Here is a 27174-nt window from a genome sequence, read left to right as displayed (position 1 = left end):
ACAGATGAACTTTTGATGAGGACATCATCTACATAAGCCAGGTTACCCCTCGCACCCAGGTCGGGCATGGCCTTATGTAGGAAAATGTTGAACTCATTGCCGGAGTTGAGGTATCCGAAGGGAGTCCGGGTCCATGTGTACTTCTGGCCCCCAAAGGTAAAAGCCAGTTTGTATTGGTCCTCCCTACTGACAGGCACGGTCCAGTATCCATTGGTCAGGTCTATTGCAGTGAATAAATGTGACCCCTGACTCTGGGCCAGCCCTTGGTCAATGTAGGGTAGAGGCCATCAGGAAGTATGGACCCGTTTGTTGAGCTCCCCAAGGTCAGCGCAGAGTCTCCACTGGCCGTTTGGCTTCAATATTCCCAGCACCGGATTATTGAAGGTGCTGTGGGCTGGATGGATTATTCCCCGGGACTCAAGGTTCTTAATTATTTCAGTAAGGGACTCCATGGATGCGAGGGGCAAACGATATTGCTTCACAAACACTGGAGTCATGCCAGAGTCCGTGGGAATTGTTGTTGTGTGGATGTCGGTGCGACCACAGTCATATGAGTCTACCGCAAAGAGATCTTGCAAATCCAAGAAAACTTGTTTCAACGTTTGCTTCTGTTCCAGAGTCACGCAGGCATCAGCTAGGTTGACTCTCTCTTCCACCATCTGCCTGAAGCCTGGAAAGACTTCTGGTTTTGCTATCTCAGCGGCCTCCTCCAGCTGGGTGGAGAAGTCCCTGGTCAGAGTGCTGATTTGGACCGGAGGCTTCAGGTGGGAAAGGCAGCCCTCATGGACCTGGAAAATCACCTCATCCCCTATGAAGTCACAAGTCACATCTTCCTTGCCATGAGGCAAGCAGTGTACACCAGGAATTCCCCCCCATGCTGGGTAAAGATCCTGTCTGGTGTTGTATTGTCATCACTGTCACTGTCAAAACAGTCCTTGGGGATTGGTCCTAACAGTTCATTTCCTAAATCAATGGAGACATGTCGGTCATCAACCGCCATTCCAATAATGGTGCCTGCGGCTAGAGTAATACTCTAAGTCGCTGTTATCCACCTCTATTGGAATGGTGTCATGTTCAATGTTGACTAATGGTGTTGGGTTTACCCCCAACCCTTGCTGTTGGAGGAAAGCATTTAAATAAATATAAGCATCAGGGTTTTTCAATTTTTGTCCTCTTAACTTTCACTTCCAGGGAGAACTGTCGGGTCCTTTCTGGGATGGTGACTTCCTCCTTAATCTGAATTTCAACTGCATAAGGTAGCAATTGAGCTGACCTAAATGCTTTTTCTGGATCATCAAAGCCCATGGGATTATCCGCTAATCGGGACCAAGCTTTGAAGTTTATTAGGTCCAAACTAATGGCAAAGCGATTGAGAATGTCACTGCCTAAGTAAAAGGCAGCAGTGACGTCTCGCACGACCCAACAATTATGGACAATGCTCTTGTTGCCAATGGAGATTTTGAGCATACACCTGCTTGGCAGGAGATGTTTGGAATTAGGTGCTTCCAGGTCCATTTCACATTTGTCTATCAGTTTGAATGCGGGAACGGCTGGATCTTTTGGGAGTTGGCAGAACATGGCTTCGCTGATGAAGCTCTTACCGTTGTTCACACACACTCGGGCGAGAATAGAGTCCTTCCCATCATTTAACTGAACAGGGATGAACAACTGCTCTCCAATTTGCTGAATATCAGCCAGGCTCTGAGCTGATTTCACATCTTTCTGGACTATCGGAGTGGGAATGTCTGATTGTGGATTAGTAAAGAATTTCAGAGTATTTCCTTCTAGTGTGGAATACCACCTTAAACTGGATGGAAGGTTGATTTTCAGAAATAGAGAGGATCCCCCATCACCAGTCTGTTGTCCTACTATTACTGTCACATCTGGAATTTGGTTGTTCTGGAAGTGAAATTCTACTTGGTCAGATTTTTGTTCAACCATGTGTCGGGTGCCGTTTAAACTAACATGGTTGACACTTTGCTTTAATTTTATTGGTCGGCTAGTCTGGGTCCAGAGGACCTTGTTTGCGCAATCTATTAGGGGTGACAACCTTCTCAGGAGGTCATTCCCTAGTAAACAAGGGGTGCCCTCTGGAGTCACTACTATGACCGGGTGTTTCACCTTGTGTGGCCCAATTTTGATGTCCAAATCTGCAGTCCCCTCAACGGGAATTTCCTTCCTGTCAAAGTTCTGGAGTTGTCCAGGAAGAGAGGTGAGAGGAATACGGTAATTCTCCCCCCTTCCTGCATTTAGTTCATCAAAGGCCCTTTTGGACAGAAGGGTAGCTTGGGATCCAGTGTCCACCAGTGCCAAAATTGTACCCTTCCCCTGTACTTGTACTGGGGCATAGTATCTTCCCTCCTTCTCCTCAAGGGGGCACAGATAATGCACATTTTTGGACAACTGGTGGGCTAACTTTCTGGTTTTGGACATTGAGAGAGAAGAAATTTGGGCAGAATTCTGTGGAGAGCCTTGGGAATCTGAAAGAAAAAGTTGGCAACTGGAAATGGTTTCAGGTTCCCCTGGTTCCGGTTCCGGGCCGCCCCACACCCCCTTTTGGAGGCAGTCATCAGGATGGGTTTGAACCAGGGGTTTTTGGTATTGTTGGTTCTGGGATAGGATGATGGGCGGCGACAGCTCGATCCCCACATCTACCCAGTCTGGATTGGAATCCCTTGGAACCCATTTTTCCTTGGGAGGAGTTCCCCCCATCTCTGAAGGAGAAGATCCTTTTCCCAGGATCCTCTGAGGATCCCTCTCCCTCAAATTGGAAGACCTGTACCTCCTCCACAAAATGGGTCTGTTTGGGTCCTTTGTTTCTCCTACCTCCTCTTTGCTCCTTGGGTGGCAGACTTCCAGGGGTAGGAGATTTTGTTTCCGGTTCTTGGTTTTCCAGGGGCTGTTTACAAGTTGGGAAGGAAGCTTCCTCCAAGGCTTTACACCCCCCTTCCCCTTGTGCCTCCCCCCTGGGAACCGGTGGGTTATCGGGGTGCTGCCCCCATCATTGCTATGAAGCACCAGGCCCAGCGTTTGGGGCATTCTGCGGTGGCATGCTCATCTGAGGGTTCTGTTGAGCCCTCAGTATGTGACCCAGATCCCATGCCATATTTTGGACCTGGCGCTCTAACTGTGAAACCCGCTCAGGCTGATACGGGGTTCTATTTTCTCCCCTGGGCTGATCCCGGGAAGGGTAGCTTTCCCTTCTCTGGTAGTACCCTGGATTGGGAAGATTTGGGTACCCCTCCACCCTTGGCCTCCCCTCTCCCGGATTCGGTTGTCTTGGCTCAGGGAATTGGGAAAAGAAGGATGGATGATTTTGGGGCTGGAAATTGGGTGGATACCTGGGAAAAAAGGTCTGCCCAGTGTTTGGGGAATTTCTGCCCTCCTGTGGGAAGTTAGGAGGGAAGTTCCCTGGGTCAGGTGCTTGGCTGGATCCCCCCCCCTTGGGCTGGAGGAGTCCACACGTAACCCAAGATGAGTCTGTTTCCCTTGTAGCGGGGACTTACTTAGTCAGGGGAGCGAGGGACCCCATTTGTGGGACTACCTCCTTGACTCCCTGTCTGTGACTGGCCCGAGGGCCTTCTGGGCTTCAAATTATTTGGGGCAGGCAGGTTTTTAGGCCCCCCCCCCCCCATCTCCAAATCTAAAACGGGGGCCACCTTTACCTCTGCCACCTTGGCAGCAGCAGTGCTGTTGGTTTTGGGGTTTTTGGGCTGATTCTTATTTTCCACCGGTTTCTGCACCTCATAGATACGGGTGGCTTGCTCAATGACCCAGTCTAAAGATCTTTTCTCGTGAAAATCTCTCACGAGCTGGGTCATTATGTATTTGGGGAGTGCATGGAAAAATGTGTTGATGAATTCTCTGTTGTCCGTGCGCACCCTTCTGGTGGTCTGCGCAAAGGCACGCTTCAATTCTTGCACGAATTCTTGTGGGGCCTGATCCTCCCCACATTGCAGATTGTAGGCTGCCTTCCGAGCCTCTTGGGGGTTCCGGTGAACAGAAAATTCTTTCAAGATGGCCGCCCTATATGTGGGCCATCTTGAATGCTTTTGGTCCTCCAGCCCCGCAAAGAAACTGGAGTATTCTGGGGAGAATGCCCATTTGACATACTGAATGCAGCTACTGCTGTCCTTCAAATGGAAAGTCTCCATCATTTGCTCAAAGAGCTCCAAGTGTTCCCAAACAGAATACTTGGAGTTCTTGTGATAAGGGGTGATGACACTCCTTATTGCCTTGATCTGCTTTAAGAGGTCCTTAAGCAAGGCCCTTTTTGCCCGATTGGCCTGTTTGGTTCGGGTAACCCTGGTCCATTCCTCCTCTGACTCAGAAGCACTGCTCCCAGAGGTGCCCGTCTGATCTTCCAGGCTCTCCCGGATTCTGCGAGCCAGGCAGAATGTGGGGGCCTGGTCTCCTGTGTCCTGGGCCGCTCAGAGGAGTCTTCAGATCCCTCCTTGCTGCCAGGATTTGATGGGTACCCCCCCACTGACCTAACTGGGCAGAGGTTTTTAGGATGCCCTTAGTGGGTCTACTTTCCTGGGGTTCCCCACTAAATTGCACTGTGCTTGGGTGCCCATACCCGGATGCCCGCCCATCCATTCCTGGGAGGTACTGGCCTATGAACCCCATACTTTTGGCCGGATAGTAATCTGCCCTTCTTGTGGCCCTGTGCCAGGGGACATGGGGGTGGCAGAGTCCAAGGACTGGAAGAGATGAAGGCCTCTGGTACGAGGGCTCCTGAGGTTATGGTCAGGTGTTTCCCTTTCCCAGCGAACTTCATCTCTATCAGCCCCTGCTCCCTGTTGCAATGCAAGAGCCTGCGCTTTCAGTTCCTCAGTTAAGGCCTTTCTAGACTATCAGTCTCTCCTGCATGGCTACCTGTTGCTGGAGCCTATCATTGTGTTGACAGAGAGCCTCATTTTCCCTCTGTGCTTCCTGATTGGTCTTGGAGCACTGGGTCAGTATTTGCTGCAGGGTGGTTACCTCCTGGGCACCGTCCCTACTGGCCTGCTCCTTTCTTGTCAGAGCATCTTCCACCCTCCCGGTGTGCTCTAACAAGTTCTGATGCTCTTTTTGGAGGTCACCCAGTCCCTGGAGGGCCAAGTGATTTTCTTGAATTTTTCTTTTTAAGTGGCAGACTTCCTGGCCTAAGGTATCCCTTTCCTGAGTAAGAGCCTGCATCTGTGCCGCCAGGCCATCCCTCTGCCGTTGAAGTGCACCAGCTTTCTGGCGCTCTTGATCAAACTCTGCCTGGGTATCCAGGTCTTTCAAAATCAATTTATTGCTTTCCTCTTTCGCTCTGTCTAGTCGGATTTGCAGGGTGGCTACCTGCTCTGTGCAAGCCCTGTTAAAGTCTAGTTGTTGCTCCAGCTTTTTCTGGCTCTGCAGTAGGGCGTCCAAACCTTCTTGGTACTCCTTCTGCAAGGCCAGAAATCTGTTATCCTGGTCAGACTTTTCCTGTTGCAGGATATCCATATCCTCCTTTATTTTAATAATATACTGCCTACTATCATTTTCTGACTCCTGGCTCCTCTGCAGCCTCTGCTCAGAAGAGACCAGGTCAGATTGGGCCTTCTCTAATGCCATCAGTTGCCTATTTGCCAGATCTTGGCCTTCAGCACATTTGTCCTGTATGGCTCCCATATGTAAATATAAATATGCCGCTACCCTGGCAATCGTGTTGCGCTCATCCTTGGCCTTAGGGGCCATATATAGTTCACTCAGGGCCACATGTAAGGGACCCTGATCTCTCCATATATCTGACCCTGTTTCAGTGATCTGGGGTGCGATTGCCTGCAACCAGACTGCCTGGTCCTGATGAGCCCACTCACCTCTCACAAATAGCTTATGTAAAAGGTATTCTCTGGCTATTTTGATATCTACCAAGGTCGTCATTCTGGAACTTGATTTCCTTCCTGACTTACAGAAGTTTGTATTTTATTTTGCAAAACAGACTGTTTCCTTGGAGCGTTCCTTTGAGGGGTGTTTTTACAGTGTAACAGGGCATGGTGATCCAACAGAATTTATATATTCTGTCAGCACACTGTATTAATCTGCACAAGTGATAGATCTAATTCAGAATCCCCGGCTACAAGCCCCCACTCTGTTAAGCGACTTCAATTAAGCAATCCCACTAAGTCAGTGCCTTGTCTGCGACGCCCAAGGGAAGCCCTTATTCATATATTTTTATGACAAGTTATACTCTGGATGATAAACCCTTATACAACGCCCCTCTCTTAGAATCCCCCTCACCCCACTGAGCCAAGAAGTAGGTTTGTTTTGCAAATTAAAAAGATTTGAAAAATTAAACAATAGATATATCACACTTTTATAATAAATTAATATTTGATATCACACTTAGACATATGACAGTGAGTGATCAACAATGGATGATGTTATACTAGCACACTGGTTTAATTACTTAGGAGTAGTATAGAGGATAAGGTAGCTGAGAATGCTTTATATGCTACAAGGAAATGCAAGGTGGAAAAGAAGCAACACAGGAATAAACTTGATATGATTTCAGCAAAACATAATATAATCACTTTTCCCCTTTTGGCAATTCACCCCCTGCCCCCTCTATGCAATGTAAGGAGGTGGAAGTAACACACACAGTCTTCAGGAATACAATCACAGTACAATACGAATTCAGTTCCCCCCTAGCAAGCTTAGAGAAACAGGGATGATTTTAAACCCAGGCAAAGTACTTTAAAAAGGTGGTATGCAAAGAATGGAAAAATATGCTAAAAATGATTTTAATTCCCTCTAGAGGTTCAGGGTGAGTGAGAGATACTTTAAATCAGTTCAGGTCAGCCCTACCAATGATTCAGGGATGGTTACCAGGTTGAAAACGGAATTCCATAATGGAAGCAAAAGACAAATGTTTTTACACGTGGCTGAAATGAAACAAAATGTCAAATAGCGGCAATTTAGTCACGTGCGTCGAGCGCAATTACGAAGGAACTATAAGGAGTAGCAAGTCGGTTTAGAGCTTGTTGGAAAGCTTAGAATCTCAGCTTTAAAATTCTTGGTTCTGGCAAAAGTTCTTGGCAAAGAATTCAAACAGCGCGCCCGGCTGTTGAATAGTTTGCAAATGATTTTGAGGCCTGCTGAAAAAGGATTCAGCTTGTGGATTCAGGCCTCTCTGCTACAAGTTCTGTAATCTGGGTTCAAAGTTCTGGTCTCTGGAGATTGATGGATTTGAAGTCTGGAGTCTCAGTCAGCGTGCTGCGCAGCAATTCAGTTGAAGGTTGGAAAATGAATGTCCCTGCCTGGCTTCCAGTGGCTCTTTTTATGTCTTTTGAAAATGGGTGTGGATGCTAACTTTCTTTGCCCAACCCACTCACGATTTGATAGGTCAAGGATTTCTCATTGACCTGATTTGAGAAGGGAACAGTGAGTCAGAGTGATGAGGTAGGTTTATGGTCAGAGGATCCTCCCCTTGTCAAATTGCACACAAATCTATTTCTGATCCAAATACCCATTTATCTATGTACCATTTTTCTAATATTATATGTCCAGTTAACATTTTCTGTAACACCAAACCATCCGATCCCTGTCTTTGTAAGATGTCGTGTCCACTTTTGACAGAATTCTGCCCTTTTCATCCAGATAACGACCTCTAAACTTTTCCAGATTTTACACAAATGTGCACAAGGGATATGGGTTTCAGATGATAAAGAGTCAGATTTTTAACATGCATACATTTGGAGTACCAACCTTATTTTCCGATACTACTCCCCAGAACATACCACAGAGTCCTGACACCTCTTAAAATGTGCACAGAAAAATCACAAGGATGATGATATTATTTATCTAATTTTTACAAGTCCGCACTATGAATTATCCATCTTTTAAGATTATGTTCTGGCCCCAAAGGGGTGTGGTTTTCCAAAGCACATGGTGGAATTTCTGGTTTGTCCACTTCCCCCAAGCTCAGCTTGCTCACAGAGGCACTTCTCCTCCCACTTCTCCCAAGAGGAAGCTATTTTACGACCCCCCCAATATAACATTTGCCTGAGCCCAAGACAGTGCTTTGTTCAGTTTCCTGCAGTCCCCAGGTGCCACTCCCCTAATTCAATCAGAGAGGTGTCATCTCCTTTTGGCAGGGGCAGCAGAATGCAACCAGGCCTGGGAACACAGCTGCTGATCAAGTTTCAACTCCTGTCAGGGGCAGTTGTCAGGTAGAATTCAATCTCTTTAAGCCAGGCTTCATTCAGCTAAATGTCACTTTGGTTTGAATGTAGAAATCTGGGAACCAAACTTGCAATTTTTACACATGCAGCTAGAACACTGATTCTAAGTTCAAAACTACGACATTTAAACAATTGCAACCTATGTGACACTCAAAAGTAGGTCACTCATTTATTCTAAACATTTCAATTTTAGTGGCTTTAAACCCAAATTCACTTAAGCTGCTGACATCCCCAGCTATTTTTCAATACATACATTAGACAATTACTTCCTTCAAGTCATTTCAGAATATAGTTTTACATTGTATCCACCTCTTAGTAAGTCTTAGTAAGTCTTTCTTTGGCCTGGTTTGGTTCATTTGATCAGTTTTACACAAGTGTCTGGTGTTTTTAAAACGCCGGCTTTCTGGTAGTGGTGAGCACCAGTATTGCACCCATTTTTGACATTAATAACAACAGATTTTGAACAGCACCATATTCCTTAGCACTGATCTCGCTCATGGCGCTTCTGGTCCCTCACGCTCACACAGGCGACCATTTTGTTGTGCGCAAAGATTGCGCGGTTCTCCAGGATTCTGGCGCAAATGTGGGCTTTTCCGCCCTCTTGGATTTCCTAAGCCCACAGCACCAAGTGTTGCAGCATAATAGTCCAAACGTGGGTCAGGACACCCAACAGCCCTCAGAATCTCAACCAGGGCTCCTCTAACCGTTCATCATGAACAATGCAAAAACAAGTTGCATTTGGAGGAATGCCTACTGCCTCAATGATTTGACGTAACATAGGGCCACAAAGACACCCAAATGAACAACACATTTAGAGTAGGCCCTCAACCACCCACCACTGCCCCCCTTGCCATAAAAAAAATAAGCAGACCCACAGATCGGTAACCCTGTTTCATTATTAAATACCCACGTCGGCACAACGGCAAACCCACCGCGTCTCCCTCAATATGGTAAACAGGCACATAGACGAAATCCATCTCCCACCCACCAGAACATGGCCGACACCCTAGTTTCACCCCCGGCTGAAAATGCACTACTGGGGACCACTATACCCAGAAGCAGTCAGTGTTGACCTGCAACACAAGACAGCTCAATTCATGACCCATTTACACTGCTTGGGAACCATTATACCCAGTCAACCAGAAGCAGCACAGTGTTGACTCACAACACAAGAGGACTGGCAACCACAACAGGCCGGGCCATGTAGCATAGGGTGCCCATACATGTAATAAGAGCCCCACAACTGGCATCACCAGCTATGCTGTGCCCACCTACCGCCAGATAACGGCATGCAGGGTGCACCCACCATCAAGTCGTTAACACCAATAATCACTGGTATGCAAATGTGCCACTAAATCTCAAGCACTATGTGACAAATCTATTCCTACTCCCAGCCAACAGGCCTATCCAGGACCAAAGACTGGGACAAACAGATTCTGATCCTCCCGAAAGGGTACCTCATCCGGGAGTACAGACCCACACTCCAAATTGGACCATAGGTAAGAGCCGCCAATATACCTTGATCCAAACTTCAAACCAAAAGGGAAAATTCACGCTAACCTGTCTCTCTGCTCTCTTTCTTCCCCTCATTTCCTCCCTCGCTGGCACTGTCCTAATCAATGCATTAATAACAATTGTATATATTATGTACCACAACCTACCATATGATTCACATTGTAAATGAAAACTGTGTACAACACAAATGGATGTACAAATTGATATCACTAATTCACGCCTCATGCACACACTTGTCACCTACTTAACAAACTGTTACCCATATCGAATAATTGCTGGATATGTGCACTTTTACTATCAGCCTTGATAAAGACCCCAGAGGTCAAAACATGTGTCTTCTGACCACTACTAAGACTAAGAGTCTTCGCTTGAATAAACTTGCAGCATACCAACTGCAAACATTGTGGATTTACATCCTTTGCAAATATACCAGTGCAAGGTAGCCAGGATTTCTTCTGGGATTTCTCAGAATAGGACAGCCCTAAAATGAAAATGGTACCAATCCCCATCCTTGTGGATCAGTCTGAACCCCACGTTAACAGGAGAGTTGGGAGACAGGAGCATAGATTTCTAGCAGACACAGGGGCGCAAAAGAGCTCCATAGATCATTCTAAGGTTCCAGATATTCTTTTGAGTGTGCATGCTAATATTTCAGTAGGGTTTGCTGGAACACCTGTAGTTATATTATATATAATATGGCATTTGTAACACGCCTATATACAAGTGTTTCAAGCAGCGATGAGGCAATGAATGGGGAACAGCGGGAGGACAGAGACAAAGATCTTACTAGGCCAATTGACGTTGAGATCAAGCAAGTGCATGGGAGGGAGCAGTGATGTACATGTGATCAAAATAATAACAAGAAGTGCTGGCAGCAGTTGGAAGGGTAAGTGCAGACAGCAGGTTCCATAAGTGCATGTAGGGGGGCGGGGTTACAGATATAGACCCAAATGCAAGGATTGCAGGGTGTGCAACTGGTCGGGCAGGGACCTGGGCCATAAATCAGAGGGCAGCCAGGTGACCAGTGCTGTATCAGACAGGAAATCAGGAAGAGAGAAGGCAGAAGCAAAGAGGAAGGTCTTGAAGTGCTTCGAGAACCAGAGATGGTTCTCCTCAGGTTTCAGAGAGGCAGGGAGGCTGTTCCAGAGGGAGGACCCAGCCGAAGAAAGATCTACCACCAAATCGTTGCTTGGAAAACCGACTGACCCTGAGGGAGGTGGAGGAGCGAAGAGCTCGAGTAGGAAGGTATTTACGGAGAGAGAGTTGGAGGTATTGAGGACACAGGCCCCAGAAGGCCTTGTGGACAATGCAGAGGGTCTTGAACTTAATCATTGCAGCCACTGGTTGCCAATGCAGAGATTTCAGTGCTGGGGAGATCCGATCCCTGGGCTTCAGGCCAAGGACCAGTCTTGCAGTCCTGTTCTGGATAGGTTGCAGAGGGCGGAGAGTAGAGGCAGGTAGATTTAGAAAGAGGCTGTTGCAGTAGTCCAGCCTAGAGAGAACCAGAGCTCTAGAGACAGTGAGCTTCTAGGGAAGGAGAAGAAAGGAAGAATACCACTGAGGAGGTGCAGTTGGTAGTTTGACTTCTTAGAGACGTCAGAGATGTGAGGAGAAAAGGAGAGTGTGGAGTCGAAGATCACCCCGAAGTTCTTAGCCTCACTGGTGGGAGCAGGAAGAGGGCCAAGGGCAGCCAGCCAGAGAGTGACATGAAAGGAGGGTGCAGGTGTGCCGATGAGGAGAATCTCTGTCTTACTGGAATTAAGGCAGAGACCGTTGGCGGCACACCACTCCTGGATAGCAGATAGACATTCAGAGATGAGAGAAGGAGAAAAGGGAACATAAGGGTGCCTGAAAACAAGCTAAAATCATCCGCATAACACTGAAAGTTGGAGCAGAGAGCGGAAATGCAGTTGCCGAGAGGTGCCAGGTATTGGTTGAACAGCCAGGGAGAGAGATTAGACCCCTGGGGAACACCACAGGCAGCGAGTGAGATAGAGGAAAGGAAGGACCCAAGCTGGACATGGGAGGGTCGATCAAAGAGGAACGAGGTCAGCCAGGCCAGGGCCTGATCGGTGATATCCAGGTTATCACATTGACGATTGAGCAGGATGGCAGAAGAAAGATCGAGTAAGATGAGGACAGATGGGAGATTAGAATCAAGGTTAGAGAACAAGTCTTCACGGAGGTTCAGGAGAGTAGTTTCCATGCTTCTGGCTGCTCTGATGCCAGACTGATGGTCATGGAGACAACCTACAGATTCAGTGTGCCGATTAAGCTGGGAGATGTCCAGCTTTTCCAGGAGTTTGCCCAGGAAAGGAGTGATGGAGATCAGGTCACAGCCAAAAACAAATTAGAGCGTTTATATGCGCTGCCTCCTATTGTGGACAATGGATACCCAATTTCTCCCTTACTGTCACACCTTAGATACGACTCACGATCAAACATGTACAGGATCCAGTGCCATGGACTGTTGAACATCAAGAGGCATTTGTTTTGTTGTGCACAGCGCTTTGTTCTGCTCTCGTTTTAGGGACTTTGGATTATGACAAAGAATTTGTTTTGTTTGTGCATGAAATTGATGAATGTGCTTTGGCTGTTTTGACACAGGAACATGGAGAAAGGAATAGGCCGTGCAGCTATTTTTCCTCCACATTAGACCCTGTTGCATGTGCTTTGCTTAAGTGTATCCGCGCAGTAGCAGCTGCAGCTTTGTCTATAAAACAATGTGAAGGTATGGTTTTAGGTCACTCTTCAACCATGTGCTTTTAAAAAGGACTCAGACCCAATATATGACTACAGCCCGACTTAACAGATATGAATTGATATTGTTTGCACCACATATCAACATTAAGAGATGCAACACACTCTCTGCTCAACTATTAACCATACCAATTAGGGTAATTTGGTCGGATAATGGCCCCCACTTTATTGCAGAAGTAATACGAAATGTGTGTAATGGATTGCAGATCAAAAAGAGATTTTACACAACAGCTAACCATCCTCAAAGTGCTGGGTAAATGGAGCACCCACTGCTTGTTGATTATTGTAAACTATTGACTAACAATTGTGTCCTATCCACCTGCAGGTGAAGGATAGCTTGCTGGAAAGAAAATGTGCGAGAAGGACATCGGGTGAAGACTGGTATCCTGGTGATGGTCAAAAAAACGTACAGCGAAGCAATCCACTGTAACCACGTTGGTTAGGACAATACCAGATGATAATGGCCACCCAAACTACAGATCGAGCAGAGGAGAAAGGGCATTGGATACACACTGCTCATTTCAAATTGGTTCCTTGCCCTCCCTCTCCGATGAGCATAATCCTCTTTCATCTGAAATAAAGGATTCTTGCACTACTGTGAGTTTGTCAAAATCTGAGATAAAGTCTTCAATATAGACATACATCTTGTTCGAAGATCATACTATTCCGGGAACAACTAGGTACAAATGAAGACCCAGGAAGGAATAGGAGTGCCCACTGGAAACCTACAAAGTGTGGGTTTGATATTGGGGGTCAGCCGTGCACCTACACAAAATCGGTGTGTCCTGATCCCTGTGCACACCAGGAGTTAACAGGTTATTAAAGGATTGAAGAATAATCTGCATTATGGAGTTGCATCCATTCGGTGATCAGACTCGAATGAAAAGCAAGGATATGACTTTACCTTCTCGCTCACAAAATCTATGGACAAAGGAAGATCGAATAGTAATATTGACATTTTGCAAGATTTAAGTAGTAGGACTTTCTGCCTGCTTCTGGTTCCTTGAACACGAATATGTGCATCTTTGGAAGACACTTCTTCCCAATGACACTAAAACTACTACTGAGCTCCCTTTTACCCCTCATGAGATCCCTTTTACCGCTCATATCTTAAACCATACTCATCACTCCTTGTACGTGTTTTAAACATATTGGTACCATAATAATTCCTATGTACAGGTTTTGAATAAAGTTCAAAAAGCCATTAATAGAACATTTTGTTGGCTTTGTTCACATGTTCCACAGAGTGGAGATGGCATAGGGATACCCAATTAATAGATCAATATTGTGTGCTGTACTTACATACCAGATAGTGCTAGAGATATCATTGATGCTATTGATCGATTATACGTGTTGGGAGAAGCAGTGCATTATGAGGTGGGACAGGAGAACAGCTGGTCCCATTGGTTTTGGAGTCTGCTAAAGGATTTGGAATGGAAATTACTGTCTAGATTTTTAGTGGTCTTTGGATTAATATTAGGTGGTTGTTGTCTTCAGTGTAGTCCTATATGTAGTTGTCTTTTTTTTTAATCTCAAGTATTGTGTTAGGGTAGTAAAACGAATTAAGCCCATTAAAACTAGTTATAGAATACTATAATGATGAGAGAAATACAAATCCAGAATTTAAAGGACATAGATACTTAGCCTAAAAGGAGGGTTTGTTAGAATATAAGAATAATATGCATCTTTCTTAATCCTAAGCGAATTCCTTTTTCGCGATCAAAATCCCTTTCTTTCAGCAATATTCAAAATGGAATTGCACAAAAGGGATCTTTTTAAGGTTAGACAAATAGGGTGACCATTTTTAGAACATAGGGCAAGTGGATTCTGTATTTAAGGCCTCAAACATAAGTCACTGTCTTTGAACTGGCCGTAAAAGAGTTTCTCATAAAAGCCATAGGTAAAGTGGAAACTTGCAATGACAATAACTGTTGAAAATGTAATGTGTTCTGCCTTCTGGGGATCAGAGTACTATTGTGTATGCAGTCTGAACATATTTGTGTTGTTATCTCTTGTAAATGAATAACAAATTACTTATGCTGATGCAGGCTTCATTTTCTATATAAAAGAAGAAGCCGTGTACTATTCAGGCACTTCTCTTCTCCACTCTCCATGAAATACTGAGCTGGATGAACCTGAAGTCAACTCAAGTGTATAATAGGCGCAAAATAATTCTTACCTTGTAATTTTGAAACTCTTTCTCAGATACTCTACTTTGTTTGAAATATAGGGCTTAGAAGTCTCAGTGTAGATGAGATGTTCATTAAGTCTCCCATATATTCAACTTCTGGTACCTCGGTGAAGATATCAATATTATAGTCATAAGTGGGCTCTAGGAGATCTATATTTCTGTCTACCATCCCACTTACCAGGTTAGTGACAATGATTTTGTCTTGCAGAATTTCCTGTATGTTTTGGGACTCACGTGTCCGTGTTTGGTCATTCAGGATTTGTCCCGACATAGGTAGGTGGTTAATATGGTCTGTGTAGTCTGCATCGGCTGGAGCAGCAGTGGTGATGGCATTAAACACAGCCGCTGACTTGGTTGGTACACCAATCACATTATCAATCAACTTGGTACTTAGGCAGCATAGCGAGAGATTGAGATGTGTTACGATTTATTTTACCACATTTTCTTCATCTATTCCGCTAAGCTCATTTACTTTAGGGAAGAAGGTTGTCATTTTTCTAGTTTTAGATGCTGCTGCTGCAGTTTTGGTGTTGATTTTGGGGGGGCAGATTCTGCCGCAGCGGCATCTTCTGTTCAGGGTGGGGTGGTGCACTGTCATTGGTGTCTCCAGTCTCCCCAGACTCCTCAATGTGCCACTTTGCCTTCGTAGAAGGATCAGCAGGTTGAGGCTGATGTGTAAGCAGTGACATGGAGGATTCACTTTCAGCAGTAGGGCAGGACTGTATGTATGGTAGCAGCACAGGAGGATAAACATGTACGCACTCCCCCAGATGTACAATGTCAGGAGGGTAATTAAGAACAGTCACTGTGTTCTTATACTAACAGTTGATGCTAACACGGTGCGAGCTGTGTGATATAACTCTGCACTCAGACACAGCACATCACAGGAGGATGTTGTTCCACAGTGAGTGTACTATATACTAGGGTGGGAGTCGGACAACACACGCAACGTAAGATTCTCTCACAAAATTGAAGGCGACGACGGAGGAGAAAATGGAGGAGGCACCCCGATAACCCGGGCTGGGTCCTCCTGCCTCCCCGCTGGGTAAGGGGAGGGTCTCAGCAAAGCGCACCAAAGCGCTGCCAAAGCACGCGAAGGGCAACAAAGGAAGGGGGCATGGCGAGCACAATACATACCGGCAGGCATCCTGCTGCAGGAAGCAACCAGCCCCCAGCAGAAGGACGCCCGCCGCAGACAAGGAGAGGATTTTTATTATCTTGCAGGAATGAATCGCGTTGCTGAGGAAAAAGAAGAGCGGCTCATACGGTCTGGACCTTGCAACTGGTGCCTGCTTGGACGTCCAAGAGAGGAACTGCTGTCTCCGTCGGGAGCTGGGGACGCCATGAAGAAGAGAGCCGCCTTCGTGGGAGGAACAGCAGCGGGTTCCTGAGCCACGGTGCTGGTGCCAGGAGGCCGCCATGTGAAGCGGAGCGGCGGGAGGCGAGGAGCAGCCAGTTTCCAGCACGGATAGGACGCAGAGGATGGTGTGGGATCCCAGGAGGACCTAAGACTCACCGGAGCACACACCCAGTGCCGGTGAACGATACAAGGTAGGCGCCCGAGTTGAATCCCGTGTCGAAAGGCATTGTTCAAACACAGGCACGGAATTTGGCCGCGGTGAGTAAAAAGCAGAAGATTTGAATGTGCAGCAAGCAAAGTTGAAATGATTAACTCTTTTTGCTAACATCCAGGCTGCAGTGGGGGAATAAGGCAAAGGAGTAGGTGCGGCAAGAGACGTTTAAACAATTGACTCAATTTTGACGAGGATACAAAAGAAAGGCATTTGGAACTGCAGGTTTGTTTGTGGGCGAATTGAGAAGCACCTCAATTTTACAAGCATCTGGGCAGTTAGCAAACTAGAGGACAAGGGGACGTTGTGGAGAAATTGGCAGTCCGCCTGGGTGAAAATGAGCAGTCCGATTGGAACAAACTGCTGGAGCATAGCAGGCTGAAGGCGGCTGTGGTTTAAACAGCATAGAGACTCAAACGCAAGAGTACTGTAACCAGGGGTTTACCTGAAAGGCTGCTGCAAACGGCAGTGCATGTGCGTGGGTAGGATTGGCTGACATAAGCAGTTTAAGGCAGCAAGTGCAGAGGGAGAGACTGCTTGAAGGATCCCACATCAGGAAGATGGCTACACAGCAGCAAGGGGCGCCTGGGTTTCATGCCCCGAGAAGGACATGGAGGCCTTCTTTTCCATGGCCTGGTTGGCGGCAGCCAAGCATGGGCCCAACTGAATGAATTTGGTAGCATCGCACCTGGGGGTGGAGGCAGCTGGGCCCAGCCAAAGGTCTGATTCACCTCTGCTGTTTCAAAGCATTTCTAATGAGGAGGCCTTGCAGGACATTCAGGCCTTAGAAGGAGAGGAGGAAGAAGATGGACAGAGCGCGGAAGAGGAGCCAGTAGCAAAGAGAAAGAGGACCATGACTGAAAAGGCCAAGGCCAGCAAGCAGCAAGCAGAAGCCTCCAAGAAGCACAGATCGGCTGGGGCAAATGGAAAGGCGCAGGAGCCTGTAGCCTTGACGGCACCCATACCTGCTGAGGCTCCAAGGACCCATGGCGGTGCACCCAGCACTCCTGTAGCCAACTCGGCTGTAGCAGCAGAGGGGCGCACATCCTTGGAGTTGGTAAAAGGTATGTTCATGCAGTGTATGCAGGCATGGGGGAATGGTGGCAATTGGCAAACATTATGTGGTAATGTGAATGCATTTAATCATTTAGGAAGAATTGCTGAGGCTGTTCACCATCAAGGGGAGAACCTGGGGTTGAGGGGCTTGGGGGTAAATCAACCCTTTGCCTTGCCCAGCGCAGGCCGCGTAGTAGGGGTAGGGCATTTGCCACAGGTTGTTTCATCACCAGCAGGCTCGCAGGGGCAAGGGCCAGCATGGTGGGGGCAAGGGGCAGCAGTTCCCGGGATCACCTCCTTTAGTGAGGGAAGCCAGGGGGCAATGCCGGTGCCGGCACCCGCAGTCAACCAGGTGCAGGGTGGAGTATGGGGCAATATCACACAATACGGGAGGCCGATACCGGGCTTTGCCCTCACTCGGGTTGCAGGGAACTCCTTGGTTTGGCACATACCAAGGGCCTATAAGGAGAGGATATGGCAAAAAGAATTTCTGTAAATCCTGGATATGATGGGAATGGAACTGGAGGGTGAAGGGTTAAGGGAGTTATCTGAAAAGAAGCACACAGAGAGACCCAAGGTCAAGGCAACTATCCACAATTGGCTGAGGGCCTTTAGGATGTACACGTCCATCATGATTGAGAAATTCCCACAACATGCAGCGGCAATGATTGCATATGAGCAGTACATTCACAATCTGTATCTAAAACATGGCGGCGATGCCTGGCTGAAATACGACAGAGGCTTTAGGGTTGCGATGCAGGTCTGGCCCGCAATGCCCTGGGATGAGGTGGATGTCGGTGGGTACATAGACAAGATGGTACCTGCCAGGGAACCGGGGGACAAGGCCCAAGGGGAGAAGCCTCAATTTTGGAAGAGCAGAGGGTCTTCGGCACACCGGGGTAGGGGGTCCTTTCACGGGCACTCCTCCTGGAACAGTCATTCCAGCTACCAGGGGGAGCAGGCGGATTGCTGGAATTTTGCAGAAGGGCACTGTCTCTTTGGCAAGGCATGTAGATTTAAGCACTCAAAAGGGCAATTGTTCAGGGGATCACAGCTCGTCTTTAGGTGAAGGGAAGCAGAGAAGCGGCGCCATATCCAAGGATAAATCAAAGCGTGATTAAAACTAGTTACCCACACAAGTTCACCGGCATACTAACCGAAAGGGTAGACAAAGCGTGATTAAAACCCATTTACCCACACCAGTTCACCTGCATACATTGATTCCTTTTCTCAATATGTACCACAACAGGTACAGATGCAAAACTTCTCTGGGAAGGTTTCAGGTGGCGGTTCAGGATTCCCTTCACAGGGACTAAAGTTGGCAGGGAAGCAAACAATTTGAAGTCAGCATTGGGGATGCCGGAAGCGGTGGCACAAAAAGTAGAAAAGGAAATCAAACTCAGGAGGGTTGCGGGCCCTTTCACCTCCCCACCACTGGAGAATTTTGTAGTATCACCATTGGGGCTGGTCCCAAAGAAGGAGGAGGGGCAGTTCCGTTTAAACCAGCACCTTTCCTTCCCTGAGGGGAAATCAGTAAATGATGGCATAGCCGAAGAGATGCGCAGGGTGCACTATTCATCATTTGATGATGCAGTAGAGATGGTGAGGTCTGCTGGGAGAGGTGCTGTTATGGGGAAGGTTGACAGAGTCTGCCTTCAGGTTATTACCAATCCACAAGGAGAGTTACCACTTACTGGGCTTCAAGGTGCAAGATGAGTATTTTTATGACAAATGTTTGTGAATGGGTTGTGCTAGTTCTTGTGCATACTTTGAAAAATTCAGCACCTTTTTGGAATTTGCGTTGAAGCAAAGGGTTCAAGGGTGTGGGGTCCTGCACTAGTTCGATGATTTCTTTATCGGGAAAAAGGGGACAGGGGAGTGTCGGTCGCTCATGTGCTCATTTCAGGAATTGATGGAGGAAATGGGGGTTACGTTAGCCGGTGAGGCCCAGTAAGGGTAAGACGGTGGGCCCGGTCACGACACTGACATTCCTGGGGATCGAAATTGATTCAGTCACAGGGGAGTGCAGGCTGCCCAGTGATAAAGTGCTGAAATTGAAGAAAACAATCAAGGTTTTGAGGGGCAAGAGCAAGGCTACCCTGAGGGAGCTTCAATCATTGACGGGTAACCTCAATTTTGCTGGAAAGGTCATCCCGGCTGGTAAGGTGTTCGCTAGGAGTATTGAGCTCAAAATGGTGGTTTTACAGCATGCATCACAACATGTCAGACTAGGGTCTGAAGTAAAAGAGGTTCTCAGAATGTGGGACGGATTTTTGGATGAGTTTAATGGTGTATAGCTTTTGAGGGAGGAGTGGGCCAGCAGCAATAGACAAACTATTCACTGACTCATCAGGTTCAGGTCTGGCCAGCAGCACGGCATCAGGAGGGGATTACCAGGGACATCACGCTGCTCGAGCTGTTCCCCATCGTGGTAGCATTTAAATTATGGGGCAAGCAATTGAAGAACAGAAAGGTGTTGCTCTGGTCAGACAACTTGGCAGTGGTCCTGATCATCAATCAAGGGACATCCAGCAATCAAGGTTATTAAAACTGCTTAGAGAGCTCACAAAAAGCTTGCTTACATTGAATACAGAAGTTAGGGCATAGCATATTCCAGGGGTGAAAAACGTGGCCGCTGACTCTCCCTCTTGTTTACAGTGGGAGAAGTTTCGGGGGAACTGTACAGAAGCAAGCAAGACAATGACCCCGTTCAAGGCTCAGTGGTGGGGCATGATTGGGGTGATCCAAGTTCCTTAATACATACCGCTCTAGCACCTGGCACAGCGAGAAGATACAAGGTGTGCTGGGATCGGTTCTTGGCCTTCCAAAACAAGGTTTTAACAGAAGGGCAGAGGGATTTGCCAGTGCGAGTCTTTGTTGGATGATGTTGGCGGTCTGGGAAAACCAGATCATAGATGGCGTACCATTTGGCAGCGATAGCCCATTCTTTTAAGCTAGGGGGCAAAGCTGACCCCACGAAAGAGCATTACATTGTGATGGCAATGAGAGGTTGGGCCAAGCAGGTTGAGAAGAAGCCAGATGCAAAGCGGCCCATTGATGTTGTAAAACTGCAGAGTCTAAGTAAATGCTTTGGGGCCGTTTACCATAATGAGTCCGAGAGGGTTTTGTTCACGGCAGCTTTCACATTAGCTTTCTTTGGAGCATTCAGAGTGAGTGAGCTGGTGCATGAGAATAGGGATGGAAGGGATTCTGGGTTTTTAAGGTTGGGAGATGTTCACTTGACAGAGGGTCGGTGGGCATTTTTATAAGTAGGTCAAAGACCAACCAGAAAGGGAAAGGCAGAACGATGACACTCCTGGGCATCCAAGGGAGCATAGTGTGCCCGGTAGCGTGCTTGGCAGCTCATCTCCAACAGAGGCTGGCTAAGGGTAGAGTCTCTCCTCTTCTCATGAACAGTGACAGGTCGGCCTTAAGCGTTTTCAATTCAGGAGGGTCAGGGACATGGCACTGGAGAAGATGGGTATAACAAAAGGGGTGTTCGGGACTCATTCCTTTAGGATAGGGGCAGCCCTAAAAGCGGCTGAGGTAGGCTTGGGTCCAGAGGCAATCAAACAAATAGCGGGATGGAGGTCGGGGTGTTACAGAAGATACATCAGACCTGAAAAAATGTAGTGTTAACAGCTTCCTTCTGATCCCCTTCGTACTAGCAGTGACACAAAGGAGGAGACGGTCCGTCTGGGTAGTAAGGCATTCCTTTGTGTCAAGGCCCGGGGCGAGCTGGACAGCAGAACAAGAGGAGCTGACCGCCGGCGAATACTGGATATGGTGGCACGGGGTGCCCGGGATGAAATGGGCCCAGCTGCAGGGGGGCATTCATAAATTGCTGGGTAACCAGCAAAAGCCAGATGTCTTGATCGTACACCTGGGAGGGGTAAATGATTTGACGAGCCTAGGGAGGGGGGGCATTGCTGAGGGAGATTATGTTTTCTTTCCAGGAATTGTCGGCACAGCTGGTTGAGACTGAGATTTTGTGGTCAGAAATCATTCCGAGGCAGGAATGGAGGGACGCTGAGAGCCACTCAGCTGTAGAGAAATCAAAGAGAAAACTGAATTGCGCAATGGCGAAATGCTGCAAGGGCAGAGGTTTTCCACAGATCAGACACGGCCTGTTCAACTTGAAATCCCTGGAGTATTACTTGAAGGATGGAGTGCATTTGTCGGCATCAGGGATGGATCTGTTTTATTGGAATGTTTGCACGGAGCTCCTGGAATTATGAAGTGGGAAAGGAGGTAACCGCGGTGGGTGGTAACACACTTTTGGAATGGCGGTGTTTGGGCGACCAATAACAAGAGACAGACTCCGAGTGAGCCATGGGAAAGCTGGAAGGGTCTTCGCTCTTCTCGACACCAGCGCCTCTTGGGAGCTTAAGCGGCGGGGGCGTCTGGTGGTAGCAATAAGGGCTCAGCTTCCCCCAAATTAACGGCGCTCTCCGAGTCCAGGACCACCTGCAAGGGCAGTCGGGGCTCAGACACGAAGGGTTTGGGGAGTTGTGCCTACTGTGGACTTTGTTGGGATAAAGGGGAAGCAGGTTTTGGACACGGAGCAGTCGCTGCACCATGGGAACTTTTTTCACTAATTTGTGTGCAGTGTTTGAAATCTATGATATTGTGAAAATAAATCTGCAGTATTTTTATGCCAAAAAGACGACATGTCTCATTCTGCACCTTACTGCCCACTACTTACTACCCACTTCTAAAAAAGGCCACACTTGACGCAGTGCAACCCAACAACTACAGACGAATAACGACAGTCCCGTTCCTCCTAAAAATCCTGGACAAAGCAGCTCACATCCAGATACAATCATACTTAGAAGCTAACTCCATACTAGGCAAAAGACAATCTGGCTTCCGTGTCGGGCATGGAACAGAATCCACCTTCTTAGACCTAAAAAATCAAATCTCACAGATCATGGACAAAGACAAACCTGCCTTGCTCTTACTCCTCGATCTATCAGCTGCTTTTGACCTGGTAGATCACCGAACACTCACCACCCACCTCCGCCATGCAGCCCATTTCTCTAATCAAGCAGCATCCTGGATCACTTCCTTCCTTGAAGGAAGAGCCATGAAGGTCTACTCCGACACAGCTAACGCAGATCCTACCACTATAAACTGCTGTGTCCCCCAAGGATCTTGTACAGCCCCCACCCTCTATAACCTCTTCACAAAACCCCTCTTCGACCTACTTGACTCCAGGGGTGTTGCATATACAAACTATGCAGACGACACTCAAGTACTTTTACCCCTATCCGGACTCTATCACCAAGATGCCACGGGCCTTCACAACATCTATGCCACTATCCAAGCTCGGATGTCAATCAATGGCCTCTGCCTTAACGGGGAGAAGACTGAAATTCTCATTCTGGCCCAGTCAAACACATTATCGAAACTAAGCCCCCAATACAACAACTTCAACATAGACAACTCAACCATCTCCGTATCATCCTCTGTCAAGACTCTAGGTGTTCACATTGATGCAAATCTATCGATGACCAAACAAGTCGGCGCCATAGCCTCTGCATCAGCGTTCCACACCAAACTCATCAATGCCATTAAACCCTACTTATCCACCCGCAACCGCTTGGCCATAGCAGGAGCCAACCTCGATTATTGCAACGGCCTTCTAGCTGGCACCTCCGCCAAACACATTCACAGACTGCAAACCACACAAAACAATGCCCTCAGAGCCACCATGAGCATCCCTAGAAGAGACCATATATCCCACGCCAGACGTGAAGCCCGGTGGCTCCAGGTCAAAGACCGTATTACTCTGAAAATCACTCACAGGTGCATCAACAAAACCGCTCCAGCATACCTATCTGAAGCAATATCAAGGACCACATCCACTCGCCCCACCAGAGCTCAGTACACCAACCAGCTACACATACCACACATAAAGAAAGCCACAGCGGGAGGTCTAGGCTTCTCCTATATTGCACCAAAACTCTGGAACTCCCTGCCACCCTTAGAGCTGAAACTTCCATCTCTGTCTTCCGCAACAACCTCAAGGCCACTCTCCTCAACTAGCAAGTGGAGGACTGCCTCCTCCACTTCTGCCATGTATATTGTAATATAACACAAATGTAATATAACTATATTGTAACCTGTGTATATACTGCTAATGACTATGTAACTATATTGCAACCTGTATATATATTGCTAATGACCATGTAACTAAGTAACTAAGCTTTGTACTGTAACAAGTGCCACAATGTCCTCGGGCTGTTGTGCGCTATATAAATACGAGTAAAACAAACAAACTGGGGGGAGAGGAAAGGAGCAAAAAGAATGAGCAAGTATAATGTATGTTGGTACAAAGATGGACAAGTGCCCAGGTTATGATCAACTACCTACACATTATCTCGGGATCATGTTCACGTAAGGCATCATAGTATCAGCAATTCCTCCGTTGCTCGACTGCGAAACAGCATTTCAGAAAGCATTTCCCCAAATGCGCGCTGCTTTAAATAGTATTTCTGGGGGTCAGAGGTCGGTGCCAAAGTAGCGCTGAAATTTGGTTTTCCAATAAATAATAGCCTAAATCAAGAGTGAGATAAAGGGGTATAAGTAGATAAAGGCTGAGGTAAGAATGGATATAAAGTCCAGAAAGTCCTTCTTAGAGTCCAATTACCCTTTGTTCCTTCTTCATTGAGCACGGCAGAAGGGTGCAGCAAAAAACACTTCACAAAGCACTACCCCAAATGCGCGCGGACGATGCTTAAATAGTATTTCCTGGGTTCAGGGACAGAGCCAAAGTAGCACTGGATTTTTTTTTTCCAAAGAGAATAGCCCTTTGTTCTTTCTTCGTCCAGCACAGCAGCAAGGTGCAGCAAGGACAGCAAACAGCACTTCCCCAAAAACTGCATAGTAGCCCCTCATTTGGTTAATCTTTTCACGCCTGGCCATAGAAAACTGAACTGCTCTGTTTCTACCAACTGAAGTGCCCACAGCACCAGACTGAGACGTGAAACTTTGCAGACAAGGTCGGAGCTTTATTGAGAAATAGGAGATATGTAGTATCTTTGCTAGCTCGAACCACAGCAGTTATGCAGGCATAGGAAGACGGATGTGCAGGCTGTAAATGCTTGCAGACCAGGGAGAGGCTGGCGTGGGGAAACAGAAACATGCCTGACTTTATAACTTACATGTATGTAAATAAAAAGGTAATTACTCCTCACATATCAATATTAGCCATTTCATTTGGGAGACAGCCGTCCACCCGGTCCTGGTTTTAACGCTGCATTCTGGGACTTGTGGTCCATGCTTTAAAATGCGGTGCTTGCTCCAAGACCACAAGTATCAGAATAAAACAAAAACAGGACTGCAGCACTATGTGCTGAATGCTGACCTCAAAATGTAACACCAGACATGAACCAGCGATTAATAAGTATTTCAGACAATCGAAGCTCTCACGTTTCTCGTGGCTATGCGTGACAATGACATTAAGAGATGTTGGAATTATAGGATTGGTAGTTTTTTCTACAATTGAAACAGTATGAGATAAACTACAAGTCCCATATTCCAAAGGGCGAATCACAGGATTGGACGGCCTGATCACTCATGGCCAGGAGAACCTCGAGCGCTAGGGAGATATGGAATTAATTCCCTCAAAATAGAAGGTCACTATCCTGGAAGCCTGTTTGATGGAAACCGGCGTTTCCTAACAGTCCGAATTATGGTGCCCATCCAACCTCGCAGAATGACTGACCGATAAAGTAGGTTGGTTCAAAGGGAGAAAATAACAGCAGCCACAAGGCAAGCAGATGGTTCCACGCACCCCTCAACTCCTCCGTAATGCACAGACATGCCGACCCCAGCACCGCTGCTGCAGGCTCCGCTGTGTGTGATCACGTGGGACAAGCGGAGCCAATCCACGCAGGCGGAACTGGAGAACCCGGAAACGGAGGACTGACACAAAAGAGGGACGACCGGTCTGGCTCCACGTAGGGGAAAAGAGTGGAAATTAAATTCCTGTATTCGCCGTCACCCAACACTGCTGCGTGCAGGTGTTGGTTAGATTGACTGCTAGTGAAACCTAACACGTGGTTTATGAACCCTTAACCCCCCCCACCCCCCCAAAAAAGTCCATACCGGGGCAGTCTCTCAGCAAACGAAAATGTCCATACAATAGAGCACCCGAGGAAAAGGACGTGGGTGTGAGTGAGGCGAGCCCACGGTGAGGACTCACACATGCCAACCCTCCCGATTTAGGCGGGAGACTCACGACTTTTCACATACATGCCAACATTCTGTGACCAAAAATCTGTAGGAATCTTAAAGTTTCAAAAATAGTCAGTCGAGGAGGTAATGATAGGAATAGGGCGCGTCAGCAGCCCATTGTCTTTGAATGAGCCCGCCGCCGCGGGTGCATTCAATGACAATGAGGCGCCTGCCACGCCTTCTGCCATCACGCCAGCTCGGGGGAGCCCTTGAAAGACTCACCAGAGTTGACGTGGTGGGGGGGCTAATGGCGCCTTTTGTGAAAGGCACTCGCGGCGGAGGGGCGCCTTTAGCCCACCGCAGTGGACGCCTTTTACATCAAAGGCCTGCATGCTGCGCCTTCTCCCGCTACGGCAGCTCGGGGAAGTCCTTGAAAGACTCCCCCGAGCTGGCGTGGTGGGGGGCTAATGGCGCCTTTGACCAAAAGGCACCCGCGGTGGAGGGGCGCTTTTAGCCCACCGCCGTGGGTGCCTTTGACATTAAAAGCCTGCATGCTGCGCCTTCTCCCGCTACGCCAGCTCGGGGGAAGTCCTTGAAAGACTCCCCGAGCTGGCGTGGTGGGGGGCTAATGGCGCCTTTTGCCAAAGGCACCCGCGGGGGAAGGGCGCTTTTAGCCCACCGCCGTGGGTGCCTTTGACATTAACAGCCTGCATGCCGCGCCTTCTCCCGCTACACCAGCTCGGGGAAGTCCTTGAAAGACTCCCCGAGTTGGCGTGGTGGGGGGCTAATGGCGCCTTTTGCCAAAGGCACCCGCGGCGGAAGGGCGCTTTTAGCCCACCGCCGTGGGTGCCTTTGACATTAAAAGCCTGCATGCCGCGCCTTCTCCCGCTACGCCAGCTCGGGGAAGTCCTTGAAAGACTCCCAGAGTTGGCGTGGTGGGGGGCTAATGGCGCCTTTTGCCAAAGGCACCCGCGGCATTAAAAGCCTGCAAAAAAAAATCGGTATTTGATGTCAAAAAATCGGTAGGCGGTAGGACTGCTTAAAAAGCGGTATCCTACCGCCTAAATCGGTAGGGTTGGCAAGTATGTTTTCAGTGAGAAATATTGATTTTTCTCACGTTCTCCCGCCTAAGATAATTCCCGCGCCAATACATTCCTATGGGAAAAACTACGTCTCCCGATTTTCTCTCTCAAAACTCCCTCTTAGGTGCTCTGAATTTTGGCATGTATGGGACTGCACAAGTAACCTGTTGCTGTGTTAAATGTGCATACTCTAGAACAACGTTTCTGGTTTATCCCCTGTCATGCCTAAAGCCTAGGGTGGCCAACTGTCCCGTATTTTGCAGGATTGTCCCATAATTGTGAACTCTGTCCCGCAGTTTGCAGAGTAGCTGTTCGGGACCGCAGGTTGTCCCGACTAACTTGCTTTGTTCCCTGGAGTGTGACACTCGGGAGAAAGCAGGCAAGGACAAGCTGCATCCAGCACAACACTCTGCAAACTAAAGCATAGCTCTCACCCGCTTTTGGCGGGTGTCACCCACCAGCTCATCCGTTTTACCCGCCTTGGAGCCATGCACTAATTTTTGCCTGGACCCTATTTCGAAATCCCGAAATCAGGTCCTGGCGCGACTTTTCCTGCATGAATTTTTCACGCCCCCATTTCCTCCCCCTTCCCCTCCCTGGCGCTCTCCTCCAATGAGAGGATT

The 27174-nt window shown here is 47.8% G+C and overlaps 1 protein-coding gene across 2 annotated transcripts in view; it reads right to left on the bottom strand.

Annotated features, from left to right (window-relative positions):
• Positions 1 to 25333, bottom strand: part of NAGK (N-acetylglucosamine kinase) — a 460912-nt gene extending 435579 nt beyond the window's left edge. The window contains exon 1 of one of the 2 annotated variants that reach the window (XM_069632274.1): positions 25087 to 25333. In XM_069632274.1, the coding sequence (XP_069488375.1) occupies positions 25087 to 25115 (29 nt within the window). In that variant the 5' untranslated portion in view covers positions 25116 to 25333. Of the gene's footprint in view, positions 1 to 25017; positions 25038 to 25086 lie in introns of those variants that run through there. The other variant, XM_069632275.1, reaches the window with a different exon arrangement.
• Positions 25334 to 27174: the final 1841 nt, after the last annotated feature.

Source organism: Ambystoma mexicanum, chromosome 6q (assembly GCF_040938575.1).
Source record: "Ambystoma mexicanum isolate Mex_15411 chromosome 6q, UKY_AmexF1_1, whole genome shotgun sequence".
NCBI classification, from domain to species: domain Eukaryota; kingdom Metazoa; phylum Chordata; class Amphibia; order Caudata; family Ambystomatidae; genus Ambystoma; species Ambystoma mexicanum.
Note: the sequence above shows the minus strand (reverse complement) of the source record. Positions and strands in the feature narration are given on the sequence as shown.